This window comes from Corylus avellana, chromosome 10 (genome assembly GCF_965113065.1).
Source record: "Corylus avellana chromosome 10, dhCorAvel1.hap1.2, whole genome shotgun sequence".
Taxonomy (NCBI): domain Eukaryota; kingdom Viridiplantae; phylum Streptophyta; class Magnoliopsida; order Fagales; family Betulaceae; genus Corylus; species Corylus avellana.
This window is the reverse complement of record NC_142499.1, coordinates 13,435,939-13,459,981: the sequence shown is the minus strand read 5'-3', so window position 1 is coordinate 13,459,981 and position 24,043 is coordinate 13,435,939. Positions and strand designations below refer to the sequence as shown.

The 24,043-nt window shown below is 37.2% G+C and overlaps 1 protein-coding gene across 7 annotated transcripts in view; it reads left to right on the top strand.

Moving 5' to 3' along the window:
• EMB2247 (protein EMBRYO DEFECTIVE 2247) overlaps positions 1-24,043 on the top strand; it is a 63,921-nt gene that overhangs the window by 32,653 nt on the left and 7,225 nt on the right. For all 7 annotated transcript variants that reach the window (XM_059606421.2, XM_059606420.2, XM_059606424.2 and 4 more), the window contains 12 exons: positions 756-839; positions 2,196-2,344; positions 2,448-2,565; positions 2,693-2,809; positions 3,112-3,332; positions 4,622-4,711; positions 5,107-5,218; positions 6,421-6,531; positions 6,638-6,772; positions 16,649-16,699; positions 16,785-16,897; positions 19,679-19,826. In XM_059606421.2, the coding sequence (XP_059462404.2) occupies positions 756-839; positions 2,196-2,344; positions 2,448-2,565; positions 2,693-2,809; positions 3,112-3,332; positions 4,622-4,711; positions 5,107-5,218; positions 6,421-6,531; positions 6,638-6,772; positions 16,649-16,699; positions 16,785-16,897; positions 19,679-19,826 (1,449 nt within the window). The remainder of the gene's footprint in view (positions 1-755; positions 840-2,195; positions 2,345-2,447; positions 2,566-2,692; positions 2,810-3,111; positions 3,333-4,621; positions 4,712-5,106; positions 5,219-6,420; positions 6,532-6,637; positions 6,773-16,648; positions 16,700-16,784; positions 16,898-19,678; positions 19,827-24,043) is intronic.

Here is a 24,043-nt window from a genome sequence, read left to right as displayed (position 1 = left end):
GTTGAATTCTGATTGAACAGAGATGGAAAAATATATGAAGTGCATTAGTGACAAAGAAATATTTGGAAGAAGCACTGAAATGACTTATGAATCTTATTTTAGTGCAATTTTGCAAATATAATCTTAAGAATGACAGTGGAATATACCATGGTTTTGAGGCAGGCTTGTTTTCCTCGTCAAGCACAGTAAATATGAAAATTGTGCACTGATCCACGCACTTTACATTTTCTGTGACAAAATCTGTATTTGTTTATCTGTTCTCTTTTGTTAGATTACAAAGTAATTTTTTCAGTTCTGGTTTGGCACTTGAATAGAGAACCTTTCTCCTTTTTCCTCAGCCAACTATAGGCCTGCTTTGTCATTCTGGGTTCTTTCAAATCATTTTGGCCAAAGTTGGTCCCTCTGAATTTTTTTGGAGTATTGTACTTTTGTTGAGATTTGGCACCTGTGAAAATAGTTTTTTCATGTTTACTTCAATCTATATCAACAAAAAATTATATGTGAATAGGTACTCTGAACTCTAATTAACAATGACATCATAGGAATATAAATCTGAAATAAAATGATGGATCAATTTGTTAGCAGTATCTCCCATTCAAGTGGGAAAACTAAATGTCTGCAGACAAAGTCAGCAGCTATGCTTGGAAATTTGACATTGGCTTGAAAATCATATGCTCCTTGTATTTGCCCTTTTTTTAGTACTTTTCCTATTTATAGTAGTTTTATGAGCTTTCTGTATTTGTTTACTTTTGCAGGATGATCGGTATTCTAAGTATATAGGTATGATGGCAATTGTGCCTATGACATATGGCCGTCACGTCCCTATCATCTCTGACAGGGTAAAAGCATCCATATAATATTTTGTTTAAAGATCATTTCACTTTAGGTTGTTGTTTATTGTTGGTGTGATGCTAATTATTCCTGGAGCTTAGAATTTCAATTGGTGAATGCACTGTGCTGCAATTATAGTTCTAGGGCATTGTTTGATGCAGTAGAACAGGAACGGATAAATATTAGAAGCCTCAAGGCATGCGGCATTTCACATGTCTGTTTGCATTTTAAAAATAAATCAGTTCTTGTGGGAGTTTCTACCAGTCCCTGACCTATGTTTCATCTCCTTTGAGCTCGAGTCTTTCTTCACCTTCTTTTTGTTTCCTAATTCAGTTGTCCAAAATACTTTCTTAGTGCTTTGGTTATTTCACTGCAGAGTTCTGACCTTTTGACAAACCCTGAAGTTAAGAACATAATTTTAGGAGTCCTTCAACTTTTATTTTCTTTAATTGATGGAGATGTAAGCATCATGCTCATCCTTCTTAATATATAAAAAAGCTTGCTCTTCCGCTATCCAAAATTACATAAGACAAAAAATGCCGAAAAAAAAAAAAATTTCACAAAAACGAAAACAAAAAGAAGGCATAAAGTTCTGAATATTTTGCTTTTTATTTTTTATTTTTATTTTGAGGTGTAAATGGGACATTGCAAAAAGGGTAGTAGCTAGAGGGGGTAAATGTAGTTTCCAAATTGAAATTTTTTTACCAATTTCAGTTTTTGGCTTGAATGAGGCAGGGGCGCAAGACTAAAACAAAAACAATTTTGGAGGGTGGGGGCTAAAAATTTGATTTTAAAAGGGTTATTAGAGGTATTTTAAAAACAAATTTGGGGAACACTTTTGAGGCTTGGAGGGGCTTTTCGCCCCTGTGAGGTGTGCCTAGTTTTTTTTTTGGTGCAATACGGTCTTCATACATCCTTGCTTTGCTAAGCATTTTGGCTTGTCTCTTACCTGAGTAGACCCACGAACTGAAGATTGAATGTTTTCATTTAGCGTTTTTCATAGCAAGTGGGCCCCAGTGCCCTGTGCTAAGGAAAATGCTATGTCATCATTAAACTGAATTTCAAACATGTCTGTGAAAATACTTTTTATTACATTTATAATGCATAAAATAGCAGAAAACCTTTACTGTTGATGCCTACCTGTTTACATTTGTCACAATTGCCTTTTCTGGGCTCTTTTTGGTTCCATGAAAATAAAATGTAGATAAAATTGTTCCTGGAAAATAAGTATGTTGTAGTAAGTTTCTCACACTTACTAAATAATTTATTTCCTTAATTTTCTAAATTGTTACTCGTTAAACTTATTTCATATAATTCATGGTTAGTAATTTCTTCTGGTTATTTTTTACTGCTATATCTGACAGCAAGTGGATAAAGATTTTGGAACTGGTGTGCTGAAGATAAGCCCTGGGCATGATCATAATGATTATCTTCTTGCCAGAAAGCTTGGTCTCCCAATACTTAATATAATGAACAAGGATGGGACACTTAATGAAGTTGCTGGATTGTTCTGGTAAACTTTTGAAACAGTTTTATTTGATTGTTGAAGGTTTATCATAATGGAGTAAGCTTTCTATGACGTGCCTAATATGTGGCAATGACACCTATAATAATAGTGGCCTTGATCGGTTTGAGGCTCGGAAGAAACTTTGGGCAGATCTGGAGGAGACAGGCTTAGCTGTAAAAAAAGAACCACACACTCTACGAGTTCCCAGATCCCAACGTGGTGGAGAAGTAAGACAATAATGTACTTATTTGAAAATTCCATTAGGTAATGGAGACCTATTCTGTTGACAATGTGTTCTCATGTTGTATTTCCCCCCTGCACCCTTCCCCTCCTCTTTCCCTCTTCCTCAACCAGATAATAGAGCCACTTATAAGCAAGCAGTGGTTTGTTAGTATGGAGACCCTGGCTGAGAAAGCACTTCGTGTAATTGAAAAAGGAGAATTAACCATTATTCCTGAAAGATTTGAGAAGGTATATGGTTATATATTGTGTATATTTGGCTTCATATGAACTTATTTCAATTGCAATCGGAAACTTTTTCCTTTCTAGTATTATTTCTTGGCGCTTTTTAGCTTTTACTTTACTGTAATTTCCAATCCATAGAGCTTCTGCCTTGCTCACCAATGCTTTACCATTTCAGTATGGCCTAAGTCATTCTTGGTGCACATGATGGATTTTCATCTTGTCATATAAATATGAATATATATTATTAATTTAACCTTGGTACTTTAATACCATTGGTTATCCTTAACCTTATTTAATGTGTATTACAGATTTACAATCACTGGCTATCAAATATTAAGGACTGGTGTATAAGTAGACAACTATGGTGGGGGCACCGCATTCCGGTTTGGTACATCGTGGGGAAAGACTGTGAAGAAGAATACATAGTTGCTCGGAGTTCTGATGAAGCACTTGAGAAAGCTCGTGCAAAGTTTGGAAAAGATGTAGAAATATATCAAGATCCAGATGTTCTTGACACTTGGTTCTCAAGGTCTATTTCTCAAAGACTGCTACGAATTCACATCTTTTTCTTGTGCATACATTGTATACTATGAAGTACAAGAGATACCACTTAACTAGATAATCTAAATTTCTCATTTATTTATTTTGCATTACTTTATCATACTTCACTAATGGCTTCTGATTTGGAACCAGTTGTCAATCAAACTGTTCTGCAGCAGCAGAACAAATTTTCTAATTTGAGCTATTCTCCCTTTAAGTGTATGAATTAGATATTTGAGCATACATTCTTCTTTTTTGATAATCTGGCCGGAGGGAACATGGTGATTATTGAACAAATAAAGTCGCAATTATGGTGCAGTTAAAACCAATCTATTCCATTTATGTAATACATGTTTATAGAAGCCTTAACCATTTGTCTTGAACTTATATTGACACTGGTGTATACAAACTCAGTCTACTGCAAGGAAGATTGTATGATAATCCATCTTCTTTGAAGAACTCTAAATGTTAAGACGAAAACCATGTTAAATGTATTAAAAGTTTTTTGTTAAAAGAGAGAAATTAAATCTTGGCCAATTTTCTTAGATTATAAAATGTTAAAGAAAACAATGAGTTGGTTTTTTTATTTTTTATTTTTTTAAATTGTTATTGCCTCGGAATGCTGATTTCATCATTCGCCGACATTTAGATGAAACAAATTGATGAAAATTAAATTTTGATACATTTTGTTTGATAAAGGGTGTGAAAAAAGGAGAAAAAAGTGATGAAAATTAAATTTTGATGTTTGTCTTAATAGATTATGTTTAATATATCTCTTTATTAGAGTATGATATGGTTGAAAATCCATGTTTCTTTGATGAAATTAGAAGTTTGATTCAATGGGTTAACAGGATGTTGCAATAAAGGTTAGCACTTATATTCTTAATCTGAGGCCATTCAAGTTGTGTTTTTGTTTGAATTCTCATGATTGTATAATTCTTGTTTGCAGCATTAAACCAAATCCAGTAGCTGCTTAAATTTATAGATATTTGAATGCAATAACTTGATTTCTTACCTCATGAATTGGAACTCTTGAAAATGAAGTGTCACTTTTACTGGTCTCATCTTACTTGATATTTGCTGATTACTTGTTAAAAAAAAAAGGTTTTATTAAATTTCAGCGCTTTTTTTAGTTTTACACATGAACACTTACTCTCTGGCAGTTCACATTTTAGTTCTTTTTATTTGTTAAATGATATATATATATATATATATATATATATATATATATATATTTTTTTTTTTTTGACCAAGCATATCTGCTTACTCCTTGTTCAGTGCGCTATGGCCTTTTAGTACTCTTGGATGGCCAGATGTGTCTGCAGAGGATTTTAAACGGTTTTATCCAACAACAATGCTTGAAACTGGGTAATGTGTCTCCCTAGCAATCTTCTGCCATCCCCTATGATCTCTCTCTCTCCCTCTCACACGCGCATACACACATCACACATATATATGTGTGTGTGTGAGTGTGTGTATGCAACTAAATTATCTGATGCAGAACTCCCAGATATGTAACCTGGAGCTTCTATATGAGGTATATTTAGTGACAACTTATTTTGACTGCTATGAGCTTGTCCTGTGTTAGGAGGGAGGGCATATGCTGCTAATGACCTGCAACTTGAATTTTTTGCAGATGGATATAGTAGATGAAGGCGCTGCTAACTTCTTTTGTTGCTTTCATCCATGAAATATTAATTTTTTTAATGTCTACTTTCTTATGTGAGAATGTTTGCGGTGATGCTACTTTCATGTTTGGACAGGCATGACATATTGTTTTTCTGGGTGGCAAGGATGGTCATGATGGGAATTGAGTTCACAGGGACTATTCCTTTTTCATATGTTTATCTACATGGACTCATCCGAGACTCACAAGTGAGTGTAGTGCATGAGTAAATTTTCATCTTTGACTTTGATGTTGTTTTTACGAAGTTGCAACCCTTAATACATTATCTTTCTATACCTTTCATTCAAAGTTATGCATTCTGTTGTTATACGCTTTATTTTTTTTTGGTAGCTACACTTTTACTTTGTGAAATATAAAGAAGGTTCCAATTTGGTCTCTTGATTTTAAAAAGTTGAAATTTCAGCTCGGGAAATTCTAATTTTGTACAGTGAAATCCATCTCTCTAACTTAATGACCACACTGTCAGGATTTGGTGATGTGGCAGAAGTTAAGACAACCACTTCATCAATTTCTGTGATGCCAATTTTTAGTCCAATGGATGACAGGTGAACAATAATTAAAGTTAAAATTTTCAAATATCAAATTGAAACTTTTTAAAATCAAGGAAGCAAAGTCAAAACAACCTATATTTTGGGAACCAAATTAGAATATGGTTTTCCCCTTTTTTCCTAGTTTCCAAAAGTACAATAAATTATAATTTCAGAAAAAAAATGTTGTTCAAAGGGTCTCTCTAGCTTGGAAGGTATTAAAGAGGAAGGGGGAAGGATTTGATTTTGTTTAGTAACAGGTTGTAGACGTAGTTATTGGGTAAAGGAGGATAAGGAACACAATTTGATATGCATTCAGATGACAGGAAGACAAATGGGTGAAGCTGATACGAGCCTCAGATGGCATATTAGTTGTCATTGGCAAGGAAAGCACAAAAATCGGACTTTTTTGCTAAAATTCTGGACTTTTTAGGAGTCACTTGGCTCATGGAATTATCTGCTCTTTGCCCACATCTTTTTTAAACTTTTAGATTCTCTACTTTTAAGCTCTAATATGTCTTTCTGGTTGCATCTTTTGTATGCTTTCCATGTACCACGATTGCAACCCTTTTTAACTTCCTTCTTTCGGTATTCTATTCTTGACTTATCTCCCCCACTGCGCAACAGAAGAAAAAAGAAGCAATTTTTCTGCTGCAATATACATCCCATGAACTGCAGTTCGGGAGCAAAATTTATTATAAGAATGGATGAGCAATTCTCTCGTTTATTGAGATTTTGTGTGTTCTCTCGTTAGCTGTTTAGAGAATTTTTCTAGTATGTCTTTGTAGTTTAACCTTATATATATATATATATATATTACCTTATCCAATATATTGATGTTACTACTAATTATTTTCTTTCAGGGGCGTAAAATGTCAAAAACACTGGGTAATGTAATAGATCCAATTGATACTATCAAGGAATTTGGCACTGATGCTTTACGTTTCTCAATTGCCTTGGGAACTGCTGGCCAGGTTTCGTCAGAATTCTTTCAAATCGCTGCATTGGTTCAACCAGTCAACATAGTATACTTGCTTATATATGTTACCTTACCAACTGATTTACATTTTTTTGTTTCAGGACCTTAATTTATCCACGGAGAGATTGGCCTCGAACAAGGCCTTCACTAACAAATTGTGGAATGCTGGCAAGTTTGTGTTGCAGAATTTGCCTGATCGGAATGATGCTACTTGGGAAAGTATACTTGCTTATAAGGTTTGTCATGTTCATCATTTTGTTTTGATGTGGTCAGTGAAATGATGTTATGATGCTAGAGTTAAAAATTGATAAAACAACTCATATTTCATTGAACTTTCTTTTGTTTAACCAGAGAAGAAAGATGTATTTATATTCAAGTAATTGAAAGGAAAATATTTTGCACAAAGCATAAGATTAACAGAACCCCTATCGTTCTATAAAAATGCGGAGATGAAATTACCTCAAATCTCAGGACGTTAAACTTTGGAATAAGCTAGGGGCAAATACTGCATTCTCTCCATCGGGGAAAAGGGTGCATTCTCCATAAATTACCCCAGATTACCTTAACATTTCTCGTTTCTTGCATTTGCTAAAAATTGTGGAGTGTGTTCTCCATAGGGCTGTAAAGGATGTAAGCTTCTAATCAACTGCCTCAGAATTAAGTTTATCACTCAGCTTTAATGTGGATTCTTATAGAAACCAAGTGGTGGAGGTGAATTTTTTTTTTCTCCTTTCCTAGTTTATATTTCACTATTAAATACTAGGGATTCGAGGAGGCAACCCAAATGCATTAGAAGAATTTCAAATGATTGGAAATGGAAAAAAGAAACTGCATGCCCTATTGAGAATAGCGTTCTAAATTCCAATTCTTTTGCATGAAAATTTATCTAGATATGTTTGGTTTTTTGGGATATATCATGTATTTTGATTCTATTTGACAAGGAAAATTTAGTATGAATCATCAAATTAAATTTGTGAGCTTAAAACATCGTTAAATGCTAATTATTTAAGACATAAGGCAGGAAAGGGGAAAGTCCTCTTAAATCAAGTATTTTGATAAAGGTGCATTGGCCAAGACACTGGAACTAAAGTCTATTTTGAACGATTTGAGAGTGATCATACTGGGACATTTGATTAGATAGGGGCATTATGGTTTGTTCCAACTAAGGATTTCCTTCTGCAATCCAACAAATAAATATTAAGTTTGGACATAGGCTTTACTTGGGTCCATAGTGCGTGCACTCAAGAGTGGATTGCCTCTAGTAATAATTTTGGTATTTGAAAATTTTATCCTTAAATAGTTATGTAAATTTTTAGGTTTATGGTAGGAAAATATTTTTTGATCTTTACTTTGAGTATTTATTGGGCTACGAGAAATCTAAGATGTTCTATTAGGATTTAGTGGCTATCGCTTCCCCAAGAAAGTTTGTAGTTTTTCATTTTACAAATGGAGGAGATATTATGAGAACCGGAGATTATTACACGCATGGTGGTCTTATACTTCTCTTTGTTTATTACTTTTTTTGATAAGCAAAGTTTATATATCAAAAGCGCATAGGGGCGCAACCCAAGTACACAGGAAGTATACAAGAGAAAACGCCTAATTAGAAGAAGAAAAAAGAACAAGAAAATCAAGATAGCTAATCACTAAATGGGCAAGCCAAGCTGCTGTCCAAGTGAAGAGCGTGTAGAAGAAGAGCGCCTTGAGGTCCTCCAAAGATCTCTCAGAATCCTTAAAGCATCTCGCATTCCTTTCTAACCATAAACACCACACTAGGCAAAAGGGAACCATTTTCCACACAACGGCACTTTGAGAACACCCTCCCGACCACCAAGAAGCAAACAAATCCACCACCTTTTGAGGCATGACCCATGACAATCCAAACCGGCTAAAGATAGCATCCCATAGAGAGCGAGAGGTCTCACAATGGAGAAGAAGATGATCGATTGTCTCCCCATTTGATTTGCACAAGCAACATCTCTTGAGAACGCCCTCCCGACCACCAACAAGCGAACAAGTCCACCACCTTTTGAGGCATGACCCATGACAATCCAAACCGGCTAAAGATAGCATCCTATAGAGAGCGAGCTATCTCACAATGGAGAAGAAGATGATCGATCGTGTCCCCATCCGATTTGCACAAGCAACATCTCTTGATCACAATGAGATTCCTTTTCCTAAGATTATCTATTGTGAGGATCTTCCCTAACACCGCCGTCCAAGTAAAGAAGGCCACTCTCGTGGGTGCCTTGGTGCGCCAAATACTCTTCCAAGGGAAATGACTAGCCTCAGTACTAGCCAAAACATTATAGTAAGATTGAACATCGAATTTCCCTTGATAGAATCCACCACATTTTATCCTCTACTTCCCTATTCATTTTATGAGAGTACAACAAAGGATAGAACGAGGCTAGCACTTCCAACTCCCAATTATGAATCAATTGAGAAAAGCTAACATTCCATTGAAGAGCTCCCCCCGTGAGATCCAAATTGTTAGCAATAGACGCGTCTTTTGCATTAGCTATGGTGTAAAGGCCTAGAAAAACATCCTTAAGACACGCTTCTCCATACCAAACATCATCCCAAAATCTGATTTTGGAACCATCTCCTGGATCAAATCTTGTATGGCTAGACAACATCCTCCACCCCCTACTCATACACCTCCAAAGACCCACCCCATGAGACCCAGAGATGTTGATAGAATGCCAACCGCCCCATTCAGAACCATATTTAGCATCCACGACCTATCGCCACCAAGCCTTTCTCTCGTGCGCATAATGCCATAGCCACTTCCCTAACAAAGCTTGGTTGAACAGTCTCAATTTCCTGATCCGTAAACCTTCTTTGGAAATAGGAGAGCAAATCTTATCCCAATTAACCAAATGGTATTTGAATTCATCATTTAAACTTCCCCATAGAAAATCACGTTGGAGCTTCTCTATGCGCTTAGCCACCTAAACAGGAACAGGAAAAAGGGACAGGAAATAAGTAGGAAGGTTAGAGAGGGTGCTCTTTATAAGAGTAACCCTGCCTCCCTTAGAAAGATACATTCTTTTCCATCTCACCAACCTCCGATCAATCTTTTCCAAAATGTCATCCCAGATAGATTTGGCCTTAATGCGAGCACCCAAGGGGAGCCTCAGGTATTTCAAAGGCAAAGAATCCGTCTCACAACCCAAAACACCAGCCAATTCTTCCATATTATCCACATCACCTACCGGGACCAAAGCTGATGTAGCCATATTCACCTTTAGACCCGAAGCAGCTTCGAAACAAACACGTAAGGCTTGAAGAGAACGAATTTGATCAAGATTTGCCCCACAAAATACCAACGTGTCATATGCAAACAAGAGATGGGAAATGTTAATCCTCTCAGATAAATTGTTTGCCACTGAGAAGCCTGAAATGAAGCCACTCTTGGCTGCAGCAGCAATCATCCTACTAAACGCCTCCATAACAATGACAAATAGAAATGGAGACAATGGATCTCCCTGCCTCACCCCTCGGGAGCTACTAAAGAAGCCAGCAGGAGTGCCATTGATCAATACGGAACAAGTGATCGAAATACATTGCTCTATCCAAGAGCACCACTTCTCACCGAATCCACCTCTCCTCAATAAATACAAGAAAAACTTCCAATCAATGTGATCATAAGCCTTCTCTACATCCAATTTGCAAAGCAATCCCGGTTCCCCAAAACTGATACGACTATCCAGGCATTCATTTGCTATAAGAACCGAATCCGTGATTTGTCTTCCTTTTATGAACGCGTTTCAAGGCTTTGAATTCACCCTATTGAACACCCTCCTCATTCTATTAGCAAGAACTTTAGCAATAATCTTATAAATCCCACTAATAAGACTAATAGGACGAAACTCCTTGACACGGGTGTGTCCAGCAAGAGTCCATTAACAATCTCCCAAACTTCAGCCCAAATAAGTCCACAAGCCCAACAGAATGTCAAGGCCCAAATTGAAGAAATCCTGATGCAGTCTAGAGGGTTCTAGTGAGTTCAAAAACATCATAGCCGTCCAGTACTTCATCATTTCGAACGCATGCCTAGGTCTAACTTCAAGTTCAGAATCTTATCTTTCCAACTAAAAACGTTTCAGATCATTTGGAGTTGGGAGCCAAAAGTTATGACTGTTTCAAGTGGTGTGGTCAGCCTTCTCGGGAATACGCATTAAGTAGGCTGTTTTGTCCCCTTGTCTGCTGCCCACGAATTAAAGATTGTTCTATGCCTTTATTACTTGTTTTATTTCTTTAGAGACTTATCCTATGCTTAGAGGGCTGTTCTAAGCTTATATAATACTTATCTGTGCAAGTGTAGGAATCAGACTATTGTGTTAATTTAAAAACCAGCCTTTGGCTTTTGAGAGGAGAGTTCTCCTTGTATCTCTGTATCTCTTTGGTGTGAGCCTTAGAGTGGTGAGTTTTCTAGTTCTGTATCCCTTATTATAAGCCTTTGGGTGGTGATATTCTATATCCCTTGGTGTTATCTTTTGGGTGGTGAACTTCTATCTATCATTTGAGTGTGAATCTGTGTACTTGTTTTCCATCCTTTTTTCTGTCCGGTATCACTCCTTAAGCTTGGACGCTCCAAGAACCTTTGGAATAAGAGAAATAAAAGTAGCATTAAGGCTTTTTTCAAACTTACCACGAGCATGAAAATGGGAAAAAACTGCTATAATGTCTTCCTTGATCACTTCCCAACAATCTTGGAAGAAAGCCATTGAGAAACCGTCCGGCCACGGTGCCTTGTCTCTATCCATACCTTTCACCACCTCCAAAACTTCCCTTTCCTTAAAAGGACATTTTAGCCGATAAGCCTCTCCCGCTCCCAAACAATCAATGGCAAGGTTGTCCAACCTAGCCCTCCAATTGCATTGTCAGAGAATAAAGACTTATAGAAGTGCACCGCATGATCCCTAATGATGTCTTGATTAGAAGAAAGAACACCATTGATGAACAGGGACTCAATAGAGCTGCATCTTCTATTAGAATTGGCAATCCGATGAAAGAACTTAGTGCACTTATCACCCTCCTTGAGCCAACGGATCCTAGATTTTTGTCTCCAACTAATTTCTTCTTGTAAAAGAGCAATCTCCAACTCCCTAACAATCACCCTTTTTCTGTTCTTCTCTTCTTCTCCCAATTCTCTCTCTTCCTCCAGTCTATCCATAGCCTTCAATTCTTCCACTTTCTCTTTGCAAATAACATTCACATTTCCAAATTCATTCTCGTTCCATCTTATGATATCCATTTTTAAGGTCTTAAGCTTCCATGCCAAAATGAAGCTCGGAGTGCCAAAGAAATTGTAAGAAGACCACCAAGTTCGCACCTTATCAACAAAACTATCAGTTTTCAACCACATATTCTCAAATTTGAAAGGCCTCTTACCCCCAATCATACCGTCACAATCAACCAAGATGGGAAAATGATCCGAGCACAATCTAAGCAACCTCTTCTGAAGCAGGCTAGGATATTTGGCTTCCCATTCTAGAGAAATTAAAAAACGATCAATCCTAGACCGAGAATAAGAATTGGACCAAGTGAATGTCCCTCCTGCAGGTGGAAGGGCCATAAGCCCCTGTTTAGAGATGAAGTCCAAGAACTCTGACATTGCGGTAGTGAACCGCGCTCCCCCTGACCTTTCACTAGGGAAGTGGGTGACATTAAAATCACCACCAATAACCCATGGCACCTCCCACCAACTAGAAAGGGCAGCCAACTCTTCCAAAGAAAACGTCTAAAGTAGTCAACATTTGGGCCATAAACCCCCGCAAAAGCCCAAATAAAATCATCCTCCACATTCCTGAATAAACAGGCTGCAACAAACTCTCCCACATAGACCTCGATCTTTGTGACCACCCTTCTATCCCACATCAACAAAATGCCACTAGAAGCTCCATCAAAAGCAACAAAGCACCAATCGACGTAAGCACAACCCCACAAATTATTCACAAAACTGCTGGAAATTGATTCCATCTTCGTCTCCTGAAAGCACACAATGTCCACCTTCCATTGTCTAAGCATATTCCTCACCCTCAAGCACTTATTACCCTCATTCAAACCCCTCACGTTCCAAGAAACAATCCTAGGCTTCATGACAGATCTCTATGAGTTCTTCCCTTAGCCCTCCCCCTAATAGCATTACCGTCACAATTAATGGAGCATGCAAGGTGATTGAGTTCTCTCATACCTTTCTTCCCCATATTTGAGGCCACGCCCGTTCCATTTCCTTCATTGCTTGCGATAATAGTTGCAAACAGCTCTGAAAGCTTCCTTTCATACCCATCACACGAGATCCCCACATAGTGACTAAACTCCTCCACAAGCTTCAGAAATCTATCATCAAAATTAGACTCCTTCTTCCCCGAAAACCCCTTAGCTGGATAGCACGCCAGCAGACTGTGCTCTTCCGCCTCATATACTTCCAATTCTAGACCTGCCAACGTGGACTCCTTGAGAAGAATAGAATTCTCCATCAAATGAGGAACAATAGACACCTCCATGCTGGCTTTAGAGGATCCACTGTCTGTGTCCTTCCTGTTTTCGAAAGAGACATCCAGACAATCTGCCATCGTATCTTCCATCCCTTTGGTCAACCCATCTTCCACCTCTGCCTCAGTAGGACAAAAATTCACAATCCTAGTTTCTATCTCACAAACTTTCAACGGTGATGGGCTAGCGGCATTCTCTGGTCTAGATATCTCAACACCCCCAGGACTATCCGCCTCGCTGCCGGAATCATCCCTAGGAACAGCCCCTGTCGGCACAACCCATGCTCAGAGACTGTCGGAGCGCCTACCAGCAGTGTTCCTAGGGGATTTAAGCCCCTATCGCCACCCCCCACCTCTAGCGCTTCCTCCAAATGCTTCATCGGCATCCTCTGTCTTCGACCTAGGTAAAACACCATTCATCATGCCGGTTAGCCCCATACCCACACTGATCGGCGCTTTTCCCAATATACCCAACTCAGATATTGCCGATGAACCCACCTGAGATTGACTGAGCGTAAAGCGATGCCCGGCGACAGTCGAGGAAGCACCTGGGTCTCCTAACATGGTCGTCATCCTAGTCCTTCGGAATTGTTTCACTCTTCTCGGCCTTAGTCTCTTATATTTCTTACCAAACCTTTTGGGCCCAGAATCTACCGCATGAGTCACGCCCATCTTCTAGTTGGGCTGAACGCCATCTCCTTCCAAAACTTCAAGATTGGTTTGCGCAGGCCCAAGCTCCGAAAGCCCATTAACGCATGAAGCCCGTTTGCCCACTGCCAGCCGCTCCAAGCAACACCCAATTTCCTGCTATAATTTCTCCAACGAATTTTTTAGGTTGGCATATTTGATATCTGCAAATACCACGTACCCACTATCAGAACATTCCTTCCTATTAGGTCCCAGTACAACCCTTCGTAACTGCCATCGCATGAGACAAAGCATTGCTACCCAACAAAACAGCCGGTGACAGGATTGCCGGAAATTCATTGGTGTACCTCTGCCACTCTTCATCTTCCACCAAAGTTCCCTTATCCTTTTCCTTGCCCTTTGATGTCGCCGGACACCCCACCGGAGACTTGAGGATTGTCACTGGACCTGAACTAGCTGGAACAGAGATATGACTACACTTCTTCATCTGTGACTCGCCTGGATCTACGTTTCCCTCCGACAGCCATTTGGGCACCCTAGCGATAGGTTTAGACGATGGCCCAAATAGTTCCTCATTCGGACGCAGTGTGGATTTCAGCACCTCAGTAAAACTTCTCTTCTTCTTCCCTGCATCGTTCCTTTGGGCCAAATGTGGTTGAAAAAATCTTATGGCTATTTGCAGTTCAGACTCAAGTTTACTCCACCCTATCTGGTTTTTTCCTTCCGGCACCCTGACTGCCTTACGCTTCTCCCTCCCCTCACATTCTTCAATCACCAAAAATCTGCCACACCTATTAGAACATTTATGGGCTAGCACTCGTGGGTACCCTGGTTTAGATTGATCTCTAAACACCCTTGAATCCTTCACTGAAATCAACTCCTCAAAAATGTGCAAAAGCCATACTGCTTCACTACTTCCCAATCTTATGGACCTCACTAGACCCCTGCTTCTCTCCTTGAATATCAAACTAGTATCACCATCCATCACCGTCATCTGAAAATCTTTGGATTCCACCGACCAGCTTCTGAAATCTGTGTTTATTACTTCATCCATCTCAACATAGATTATATGATTTCTAATATCTTTTTTGCTTTTTGTAAAGTATGAACTTTACTTCTGGAAAGTTTGACATATTTTGAGACAACCCGTAAAGAAAAGTTTATCATCTAAGAAGAAAGTGAAATAATTTACACAAACCAAACAATGTTGGATTGTTCTCTCACATTACATACTCTTATTTCTCTCTTTATCTCTAGCCATCAGCACCATATGTTAGAAGGTCTTATGTTGTTTCTTATATACAAGACTAACAATGAGCATGTAAGAAATTTGATTGTTGGTTTGTTATCATTGTTCAAACGTGCTTTTTGCAAGTTTTTTTTTTATAGCATCCTAAGATAAGACCAAGAGTATTTCTTGCAATATATCTACCCAATCCTTTGTCGCGCTTTGCCCAATCTGTTCTTTACTCAAAACCCTAAATTTTTAATTTCCCTCTCTTCATGTAACCCTAATGTTTTGTTTGGGTAAAGAACTTAGAAAACTTTTTAGATTTCAATGAAGGAATTTAAGTTGATTAGATTAAATTTCTACTAATTTAAACTTTCACTATTTTGATGAGAACTAAGAAATTAGAGCATTTGCAATAATAATTGTTGTGTTAATGACTTTACCAAATTAGTTGTGATGGTGGTGGTGAGATGCCATGTGTTAATAGTGGTGTTGGAGTTGACAATGATGCAATGGTATCAATGGCAACTTTGATGGTGAAGTGGGAACAATAGAGATGGTGGTTATGAAGGTGGTAGCACAATAGCAGCAATGCCTAGGAATGAGGGTGGCATTGTAAAAGCAACAATCATGATGATAGTGGTGATGGTGGTGACAACAATAGTGGTGGTATGGAGGACAATGGGGGTAGGATCCATGGGAATGGTGATGATGATGGAGGTGGTTCGCGTAGTAGTATTGAGAACATGACGATAATGGTAATGGTATAGGGTGGGTAGCGATGTGGTTGTGTAGGAGTTGGATTAGAGCTACCAACCCATGCCATCACTTTACCCAAAAATGCCCACAACCCTAATAACTCTTCTAACAAATATTATTGGAAGTTCTTTGTACCAAATTAGTTGTATTCTAGTACTTCTTTAATTCGCGTATACAAAATGAGATACTGTAACAAAAGTGCCCCAGAATGAAAATCTCAGTTGCTACAAGAATTACTCTTAAAGAAAACAACTTGACCTTATTCGGTTGCTGCATCATTATCTCTCTTTGATCCTTACCGCGACATGTTAAATTTCTACATAAAAAATTACAAATGTACCCAACATCCCACGAAGTTAATTGTTTCTGCATGAAAGAATTAGCTGTGGCTTTATGGCTGCTAAAAAAAAGTGATAGGAAGGAGGCAAGCTATGTACATATTTCCATCCATTGAAAGCCTTTTTTTTTTTTTTTTTTTTCTTTGGTTAGGTAGTTCTTCCTGATCATGAATTTTCTACTGATTTGGAAATGTATAAAGTGGCCAAGGCACTAGGTTGCAAAGATCAGCCCACTCTTGACCCCAAATCCTCAACTAGCTTTTCCAAATGCAGTTCAGGATTAAGACAATCCAGCAACGCTAATAATCAAAACTTTACTCTGGTCATTGCACCTGGCGGACATTGTTTCCAGAGAATCAAGGATGACATAAGGGCCTATACTACATGAACAGATGCTTCATAAAAATTCAGTCTATGGCCAGCCCACATAGATGATTGAAGGAACTAAAAAGTATGTGAAGATAAATATCTGCACTTACTAATGGTGTTCATCTTGTGAAGGAATGAGGTTTTCTTCGTTTAGATTGGGATTTTTGTTTTATTGTGTTATGGATGTGTAATTATAGCATTTGTGGAAGGTAGGCAATACATATTTTGTGAATTAAAAAGATCTTTTTTTTTTTTTGGTGTCAGTTTGACATGGAGGAATCTCTAATTGCACTACCCTTACCAGAATGTTGGGTGGTAAGACAATTGTTAAAACTCATTTTCTGCGATGCCAATTCAGTATACCCCCTGTAGTTACCATTTTACTTTGTCTTCTTTTCAGGTCTCAAAACTTCATTTGCTTATTGACATGGTGACATCAAGTTATGAAAAATTTTTCTTTGGAGATGTTGGAAGGGAAACATATGATTTCTTTTGGGGTGATTTTGCTGATTGGTATGTTATGATGTCGTTTTAATCGGAAAATACATGTTTTAAGTTTATCATATATAGTTATATTGTAGAGAATAGATTCATTACTGATTAGACACAAGCATTAGATTTCTCCAAATGTTGGAAACAAGCAACTATCATAAGACAAATTAGATAGTGATCCCTAAGTTTCAGTTCTTCAGTGCATCTTAAAATGTGTTGAAGTTCAGATGTATTATTTAGGTTGTAAATATCTGGAAAGTAAAACAAGATGTTGTTGGATCTTGAGCCTGTCAAACTTTTAGCATGGAGGACAAACTTTCCAGATGAATTAGAAGTTATGCATTGCTAAAATTATGTATTGACGTTCCAGCTGAAGTTCAATTAGTTGAAATAACCATATATATATATATATATATATATATATATATATATATATATATATATATTGTCTAAATTATATGACAAAAAATACTTGAAGAGAATATGAAAAATAAAGTGTTAAAACAAGCATACAAGATTTGCATTGATCGTTTTATGGATGTTGTTTCTTAGGGACTATTATGTTTTTGTAGGTTGTTACGAACTATGAACCTCCTTCCATAATTGATTATGAATATTTGTTGTAGAAAGGTTATGATGTTGATAAATTACCTTGTCTTAAAAATTTATTTTCTAATGTGTGGGCCTAGACTCCTGTCAATAAGCGTGGTCCAACATGATTTTTTCTTAAAAAAAAGAAAAAGAAAGAAAAAACCATTAAATGGCAGATGGAGTAGAATCAAGATTCGAACTAAGAATCATCTGTTGTGATTCCATGATAAATTATCATTTGTCTTAAAAACTTAAATTGATATTAAATGGTTAATTGATTACTTAACTATTTATTTTTACTCATGTAAATGCATGACACAATTTTATTGCATAATAATGTCTATTTGTAATTATTTCTGGACAAATGCACGAGTTACTTGATCAATAAGGCAATTTGAGATACAAACCTAATTTAGTGAAGTGATAATTAATCTCTGACAAGAATGATTGTTCAACTATCAATTATCATTGTAGTCTAAAATATTCTCTAACAACAAAAATTATTGTTCCTCTTCCCTTCCCACCCCTCATCTCCCTAGGTAAATCACAAGTATTGATATGGGGTCTTTTGTGGGCTAGCTTTGGTTTTTCTATGTATTTGGAGGTGCCTTACGCTTTTTGATATATACATTACTTATCAAAAAAAAAGTATTGATATGAAAAGACAAGTACTCCTGTGTTACACAGTTTCAAATGTAGCAAGTTTCAGAAATAATATACTAACGCAAGTTATTCTATTAAGAATTATTCAATGATGACACTTAGAAAGAATTGTTAAAGACAGCTAGTGAAACTTTTGATACTTTTCCTCTTTGATCGAGCAATTAGCATCATTAGTTTTTTAATCGATCTATATAGTTTTATTTATATTTGATAAAACTATATATCAAACTATATATAGTTTTATTGATCAAAAAAATGGATCATATATAGTTTTACCATATTTCCTTCTCCTTTTGTTTGTAATTAGGAGCTTGCAGCCGCACTCTCTTAGGCTTCGTCAGGATATTATTAAGTTGCTTTTTTTTTTCTTTTCTTATTATTGTTTCATTAACCTAATTAAATGCTTTGTATGTCTGCTGACACCCTAGCTAGTGGGGGCATAACTATGTGGATAACTTACTAAAGTTCAGCTCACATCTAATAATAACTCTATTGTAACGCTAAACTCTACTATCGTTGGTTGAGTTTGGTTGTTTAATCCAACATTTTTTGTGCAGGACAGCCAAGGCATTCTTGTGATTAAGGGGCTGTCTTGCTAGGATTGTGGTGATAATTAAGTGGGTAAGGTAGAGGAATAGGTCTGATTTGGTTGGTATTCAGTTTTGGTGAGAAATGAGATGAGAATGCTGAGAATTTCTGCGATGGAGAAGGTGAGAATTGCTGGGAAGAGAGAATAGATGAAGAAAGTTGGATGGGAAGAGGGAGAAAGGGGAGGGACTGGAATCCCAAGGAAAATTCAATTTTCAATTTATTCGTCACTACCAAAACAGCACGGATCACGTATTTATAGCAAAGATTACATCATAAGGAAGTATTGCACAGTTCTCTAAAAAGCAACTAGTACAGCTCAGTGACACATAAAGAATAGAAACTGCCAGCTAGAAGCAACTCCCTTAAGCTCTATAACAGCGAAGAACTTTAATCCTGAGTAACTAGTTACTGTTTTACGTAAATCTAGGTAACTGTCAAAGTTTAAAATTCAACGAAGGGAACAAGAAATGTCTTTGCCTCTTTTACTTACTATTGCATCATAACAGGGAATGGGGATTTTTACAAAATATACTTCAACAGTCAGCCTAGTTTTTGGAAATATACCTCAACAATCTACTTAATAAAGCATTATATTTATGTGTTGGTGAAAAATCATAAATGTGGCAAAAAAGAAAAAAAAGAATTGGATTTACTTACTAGTGGCTTTCACAAATATTTCCTTATGACACCAAACAAAAGTTATTTATGATACATAAAAACATTAACCTAGAATTTTTAGAATAAATAAACACTACTTATGCATATGTCTTTGAAAATAAAAGGAGGAAAGATTTTTTACGAATATGGTTGCATGAAGGGCTCGTTGATAAGTACTTTCAATCTCTCAAGGATATTGATATGTGATATTAACCAGGCCCTTCAGCTTCCTCAATTGTATCGAATGCTTGCCTTTTCGAAGTTTCCCTTGGCCATTGGTTCACTTTTCCCTTTTGGCAGGTATATTGAGGCCAGTAAAGCTCGCCTTTATCACTCTGGGGGCGATTCAGTTGCACCAGTGGCACAGGCAGTCCTGTTGTATGTTTTCGAAAACATACTAAAATTGCTGCATCCCTTCATGCCTTTCGTTACTGAGGAATTATGGCAGGTAATGATTTCGCTACAATCTCAGCACTTGCGTATGTATTTTAGTGGTTCTTTCATTTACCTTCCATTAGACGTAAGGTATGGATAAATTTCTGTGGACATTTGTAGGCTATATTGCATGAACTTGGGTAAAATCTTGGGTATATGATTCTGGTATTCGTATGAATGTGTAGAGGTGTCTGGCTTGTGTGGTGCCCACAACATAGGATGTAGGGACTGTGCTCAAGAAAAGTGTAAGCCTTTTTTTCCTTTAATTAGTCCTTACTTGGATCCAAGTACAGGCACATAATGGCGTAAGTCCATATTTACATGACATTAGCCCAAATAGTGTGACTACAGTCCAAGACGAGAGTCCAGGGAAAGAAAAGGCAAAAAAAGGAAAAAGAAAAAGAAAAGTGAAAAGGAACAAGAAGAAAAAGCTCAAAAGGTGGAGTTATTAGATAATGTACCATAGGTAAATGGAAAGAAAGAAGGAAAAATTGGAGAAAGGAACTGGGAAGAATACATATTATTATTCTTGATGATACGATGATACAAATTCACGTGTTAAATAGAGAAGTATTACAATCTAGCATGGAAAGTAATTAATGAGAAATAATAGGAATAAAATCAGGCCAGCCGCATATAAGAAGTTTCCTTCTTCAACAACTCCCACTCAAGTTGATGATGTTTCGTATGCCCAGCTTGTACAAGACTGAATGAAGAATATTACTTGACACTTCCTTTGTTAAAATATCCGCAAATTGCTTCCTTGTCTTCATATATGGTGTACAAATAAACCCTACAACCATTTTTTCTTGATAAAATGGTTATCAATTTCAATGTGTTTAGTTTGATCATGCTGAACTAGATTATGAGCAATGTTACTTGCAGCCTTGGTGTCGCAGTATAATCTCAGACTCCTTCGAACTATATCCATGTTCTTTTAGTAGAATCTTCAACCACAATAATTCCCCTGGGCCACTGGCTCAGAATTCATCTTTTGCACTAGCTTTAGCAACTACTGACTGATTCTTACAACGCTAGGTAACTAGATTTCCTCCCACAAGAGTGCAATATCCCGAAGTGGATCTCCTATCTGTGACTGACCCGACCCAATCTGTCTCTGTATAAGCTTCTACTTTCAGGTGATCATGCCAAGTAAACAATAACCCTTTCCCCAGTGAAGATTTTAAATATCAAAGTATTTTGTAAACTGCTTCCATATGAGATTTCCGGGGTAAATGTATAAATTGACTCACTACATTGAATGCATAGGCAATGTCTGAACAAGGGTGCGACCATCTATTAACCTTTGAACCAATTGTTGATACCTGCCTTTATCCACCAGAGAACTCTCTTCATTTTCATCTAACCTCTTGTGGTCAACATCCATACAACCAAGCATCCCTGTTTCCTTGAGTAGAACAAGAACATATTTACACTGGGAGAGGAAGATACCATGTCTTGATCTTGCTACATCAATACCCAAAAAAATGTTTTAAATTGCGTAAGTCTTTTATCTCAAATTCACTATATATATATATATATATATATATATATATAAACTTTTGTATTCCCTCATCGCCATTTCCAGTCCACATGATATCATCTACATAAACAATTAAAGCAATTACCTTTCCTTGTGACGAATGTTTGATTGACAATGTATGATTTGGCTGACTCTACTTATAGTTGAGTCTCTGCTTAGCTCGGGGGAATCTCTCAAACTAAGTCCTAGGGGACTATTTTGGCCCATATAGGGCCTTCTTCTATTTACACTTTACCCTTAGCTAAGGAGAATCGAGGACCAGGAGGAAGGTCCATGTATACCTCATCCATTAGATCTCCATGAAGAAAAAAAAATGCATTTTTTGCGTCACGCTTTTGAAGCGGCCAATCTCAATTGGGTGCCAAAGAAAGTAGGACTTAAATAGAATTCATCTTGGATGTGTAGCTATACGGCATCTACATGCTTAAATAGAGAACCTAATACAAATTAGTATGGTAACATAGTTAATGCAAACTACAACAATAATGAAAAATAAAATATGAATAGAATTTAATTAGGTGTTAAGTGAGTTTCCTGGTCAACACTTCCCCCAAGCTAAGGCAAAGATATCTCGCATGCCAATCTTTCATAAAATTGTCTGATAGACGGTACGAGATACTCCTTTTGTCAAAATATATGCAAGTTCTTCTTCCGACTTTACATAGGATTTACAGATTAATCCTGCACGCAACTTCTCCTTGATAAAATGCCTATGCACTTCAATGTGTTTAGTTGATTGTGTTGGACTGGAATATGGGCAATGTTGGTTGCAACTTTATTGTCACAGTACACTCTTGTGAGGTCGTTAGAACATACCCAAGATCCTTCAACAATATTTTTAACAATAATAACTCACATACCCATGTGTCATGGCTCAGAATTCTACTTCTGCACTTGATCTTGTGACTACTTATTTTTTTTACTACGCCTGGTAACTCGATTGCCTCCCACAAGTGTACAATACTCTAAAGTAGATCTCTAATCTGTATAGGCCTCTAGTTTCAAGTGATCATGTCGAGTAAACAACAAACCTATGCCTAATGAAGATAGCAGAGAATTTTGTATATTGCCTTCATATGCGACTCTCATAGTGAGTGCATGAACTGGCTCACTACACTAACTGCATAGTCAATTTCTAGACAGCTGTGCAACAAATAATTAATCTACTAACCTCTTGTTCGTATTTGCCTTTATCCATTAGAGGACTCTCATCCATTTCTCCTATTGAGAGGTTTGTATGAAGAAGGTTTAGAGAAAAGAGGAGGCTCGTTCAATGTTTCGTAGCCTACCTCAAACATATTATTATATAAGCTTGAAGAATACAGTAATGACTAAACTACCCTCAAACCCTAATACATTTGTCTAACACTCACCTCAAGCTGGAGCATATATATCATATAAACCCAACTTGGAACAAATAAACTCTAACCGGTTACAACATAAAGATTTTGTAAACATAGCAGCTAACTAGTCTCCAGATTTCACGAATACTGTAGATATATCTCCATCGAGTATTTTGTCTCGGATGTAATGACAATCAACCTCAATATGTTTAGACCTTTCATGAAAAACTGGGTTAGATGCAATATGTATAGCAGCCTGGTTATCACAAGATAATGGGATAGGAGTAGCAGCCGAGAAACCAATCTTCTGAAGAAAATGTTGTAACCATGTCAACTCAGTAGCCATATGAGCCATTGCCCTGTACTCTGCTTCAACACTAGATCGTGTCATCACTGTTTGTTTCTTACTCTTCCAAGTAACAAGATTACCACCGAAGAATGTGCAATATCATGTAGTAGACCGTCTATATGAAGGAGAACTTGCCCAACCTACATCAGTAAAACCTTCTACCCTAAGATGTCCATTTAGTCTATACAATATTCCTAGACTTGGTTGTCTCTTTACATACTGAATAATCTGAGTAACAGCTTCCCAATGTGAAACCCGAGGAGCCTCTAAGAACTGACTGACAACACTAACGGCATATGAAATATCTGGCCTGGTGATAGTAAGATAGTTCAACTTCCCAACTAGACGACGATACCTGCTAGGATCTTCAAATTATTCACCTTCATCCTTTAGTAATTTCTTATTTATATCCATCGGAACATCAACTAGTCGAGAACCCAAAAGACCTGTCTCTTCTAATAAGTCAAGTGCATACTTTCTCTAGGATAAGTTGATACCTTTCGATGACTAGCAACTTCAATACCTAGAAAATATCGAAGTTTGCCCAAATCCTTTGTATGAAATTGATCCTGTAGAAATTGTTTTAATTGGGCAATGCCTCCTGAATCATCTCCAGTAATGACAATATCATCTACATATACCTCAAGAAGAATATTGCTTGAACTAGTATGCAAGTGGAATATTGAACGATCTATCTGACATCTCTGAAGACCACACTTCAATATCGCTTTAGAGAACTTTCCAAACCATGCCCGTGGTTATTGCTTAAGACCATACAATGCCTTTCTTAATTTACAAACATCGCCCTGAGACTCCCCCTGAGCGACAAACCCAGGTGGTTGCTCCATATAAACTTCCTCACGCAAGCCCCCATGTAGAAAGGCATTTTTTACATCCAATTGAAACAACGGCCAATCAAGATTAGTAGCCATGGAAAATAAGAACATGAATAGATGAAATTTTGGCTACTGGAGAAAAAGTGTCATCATAATCAA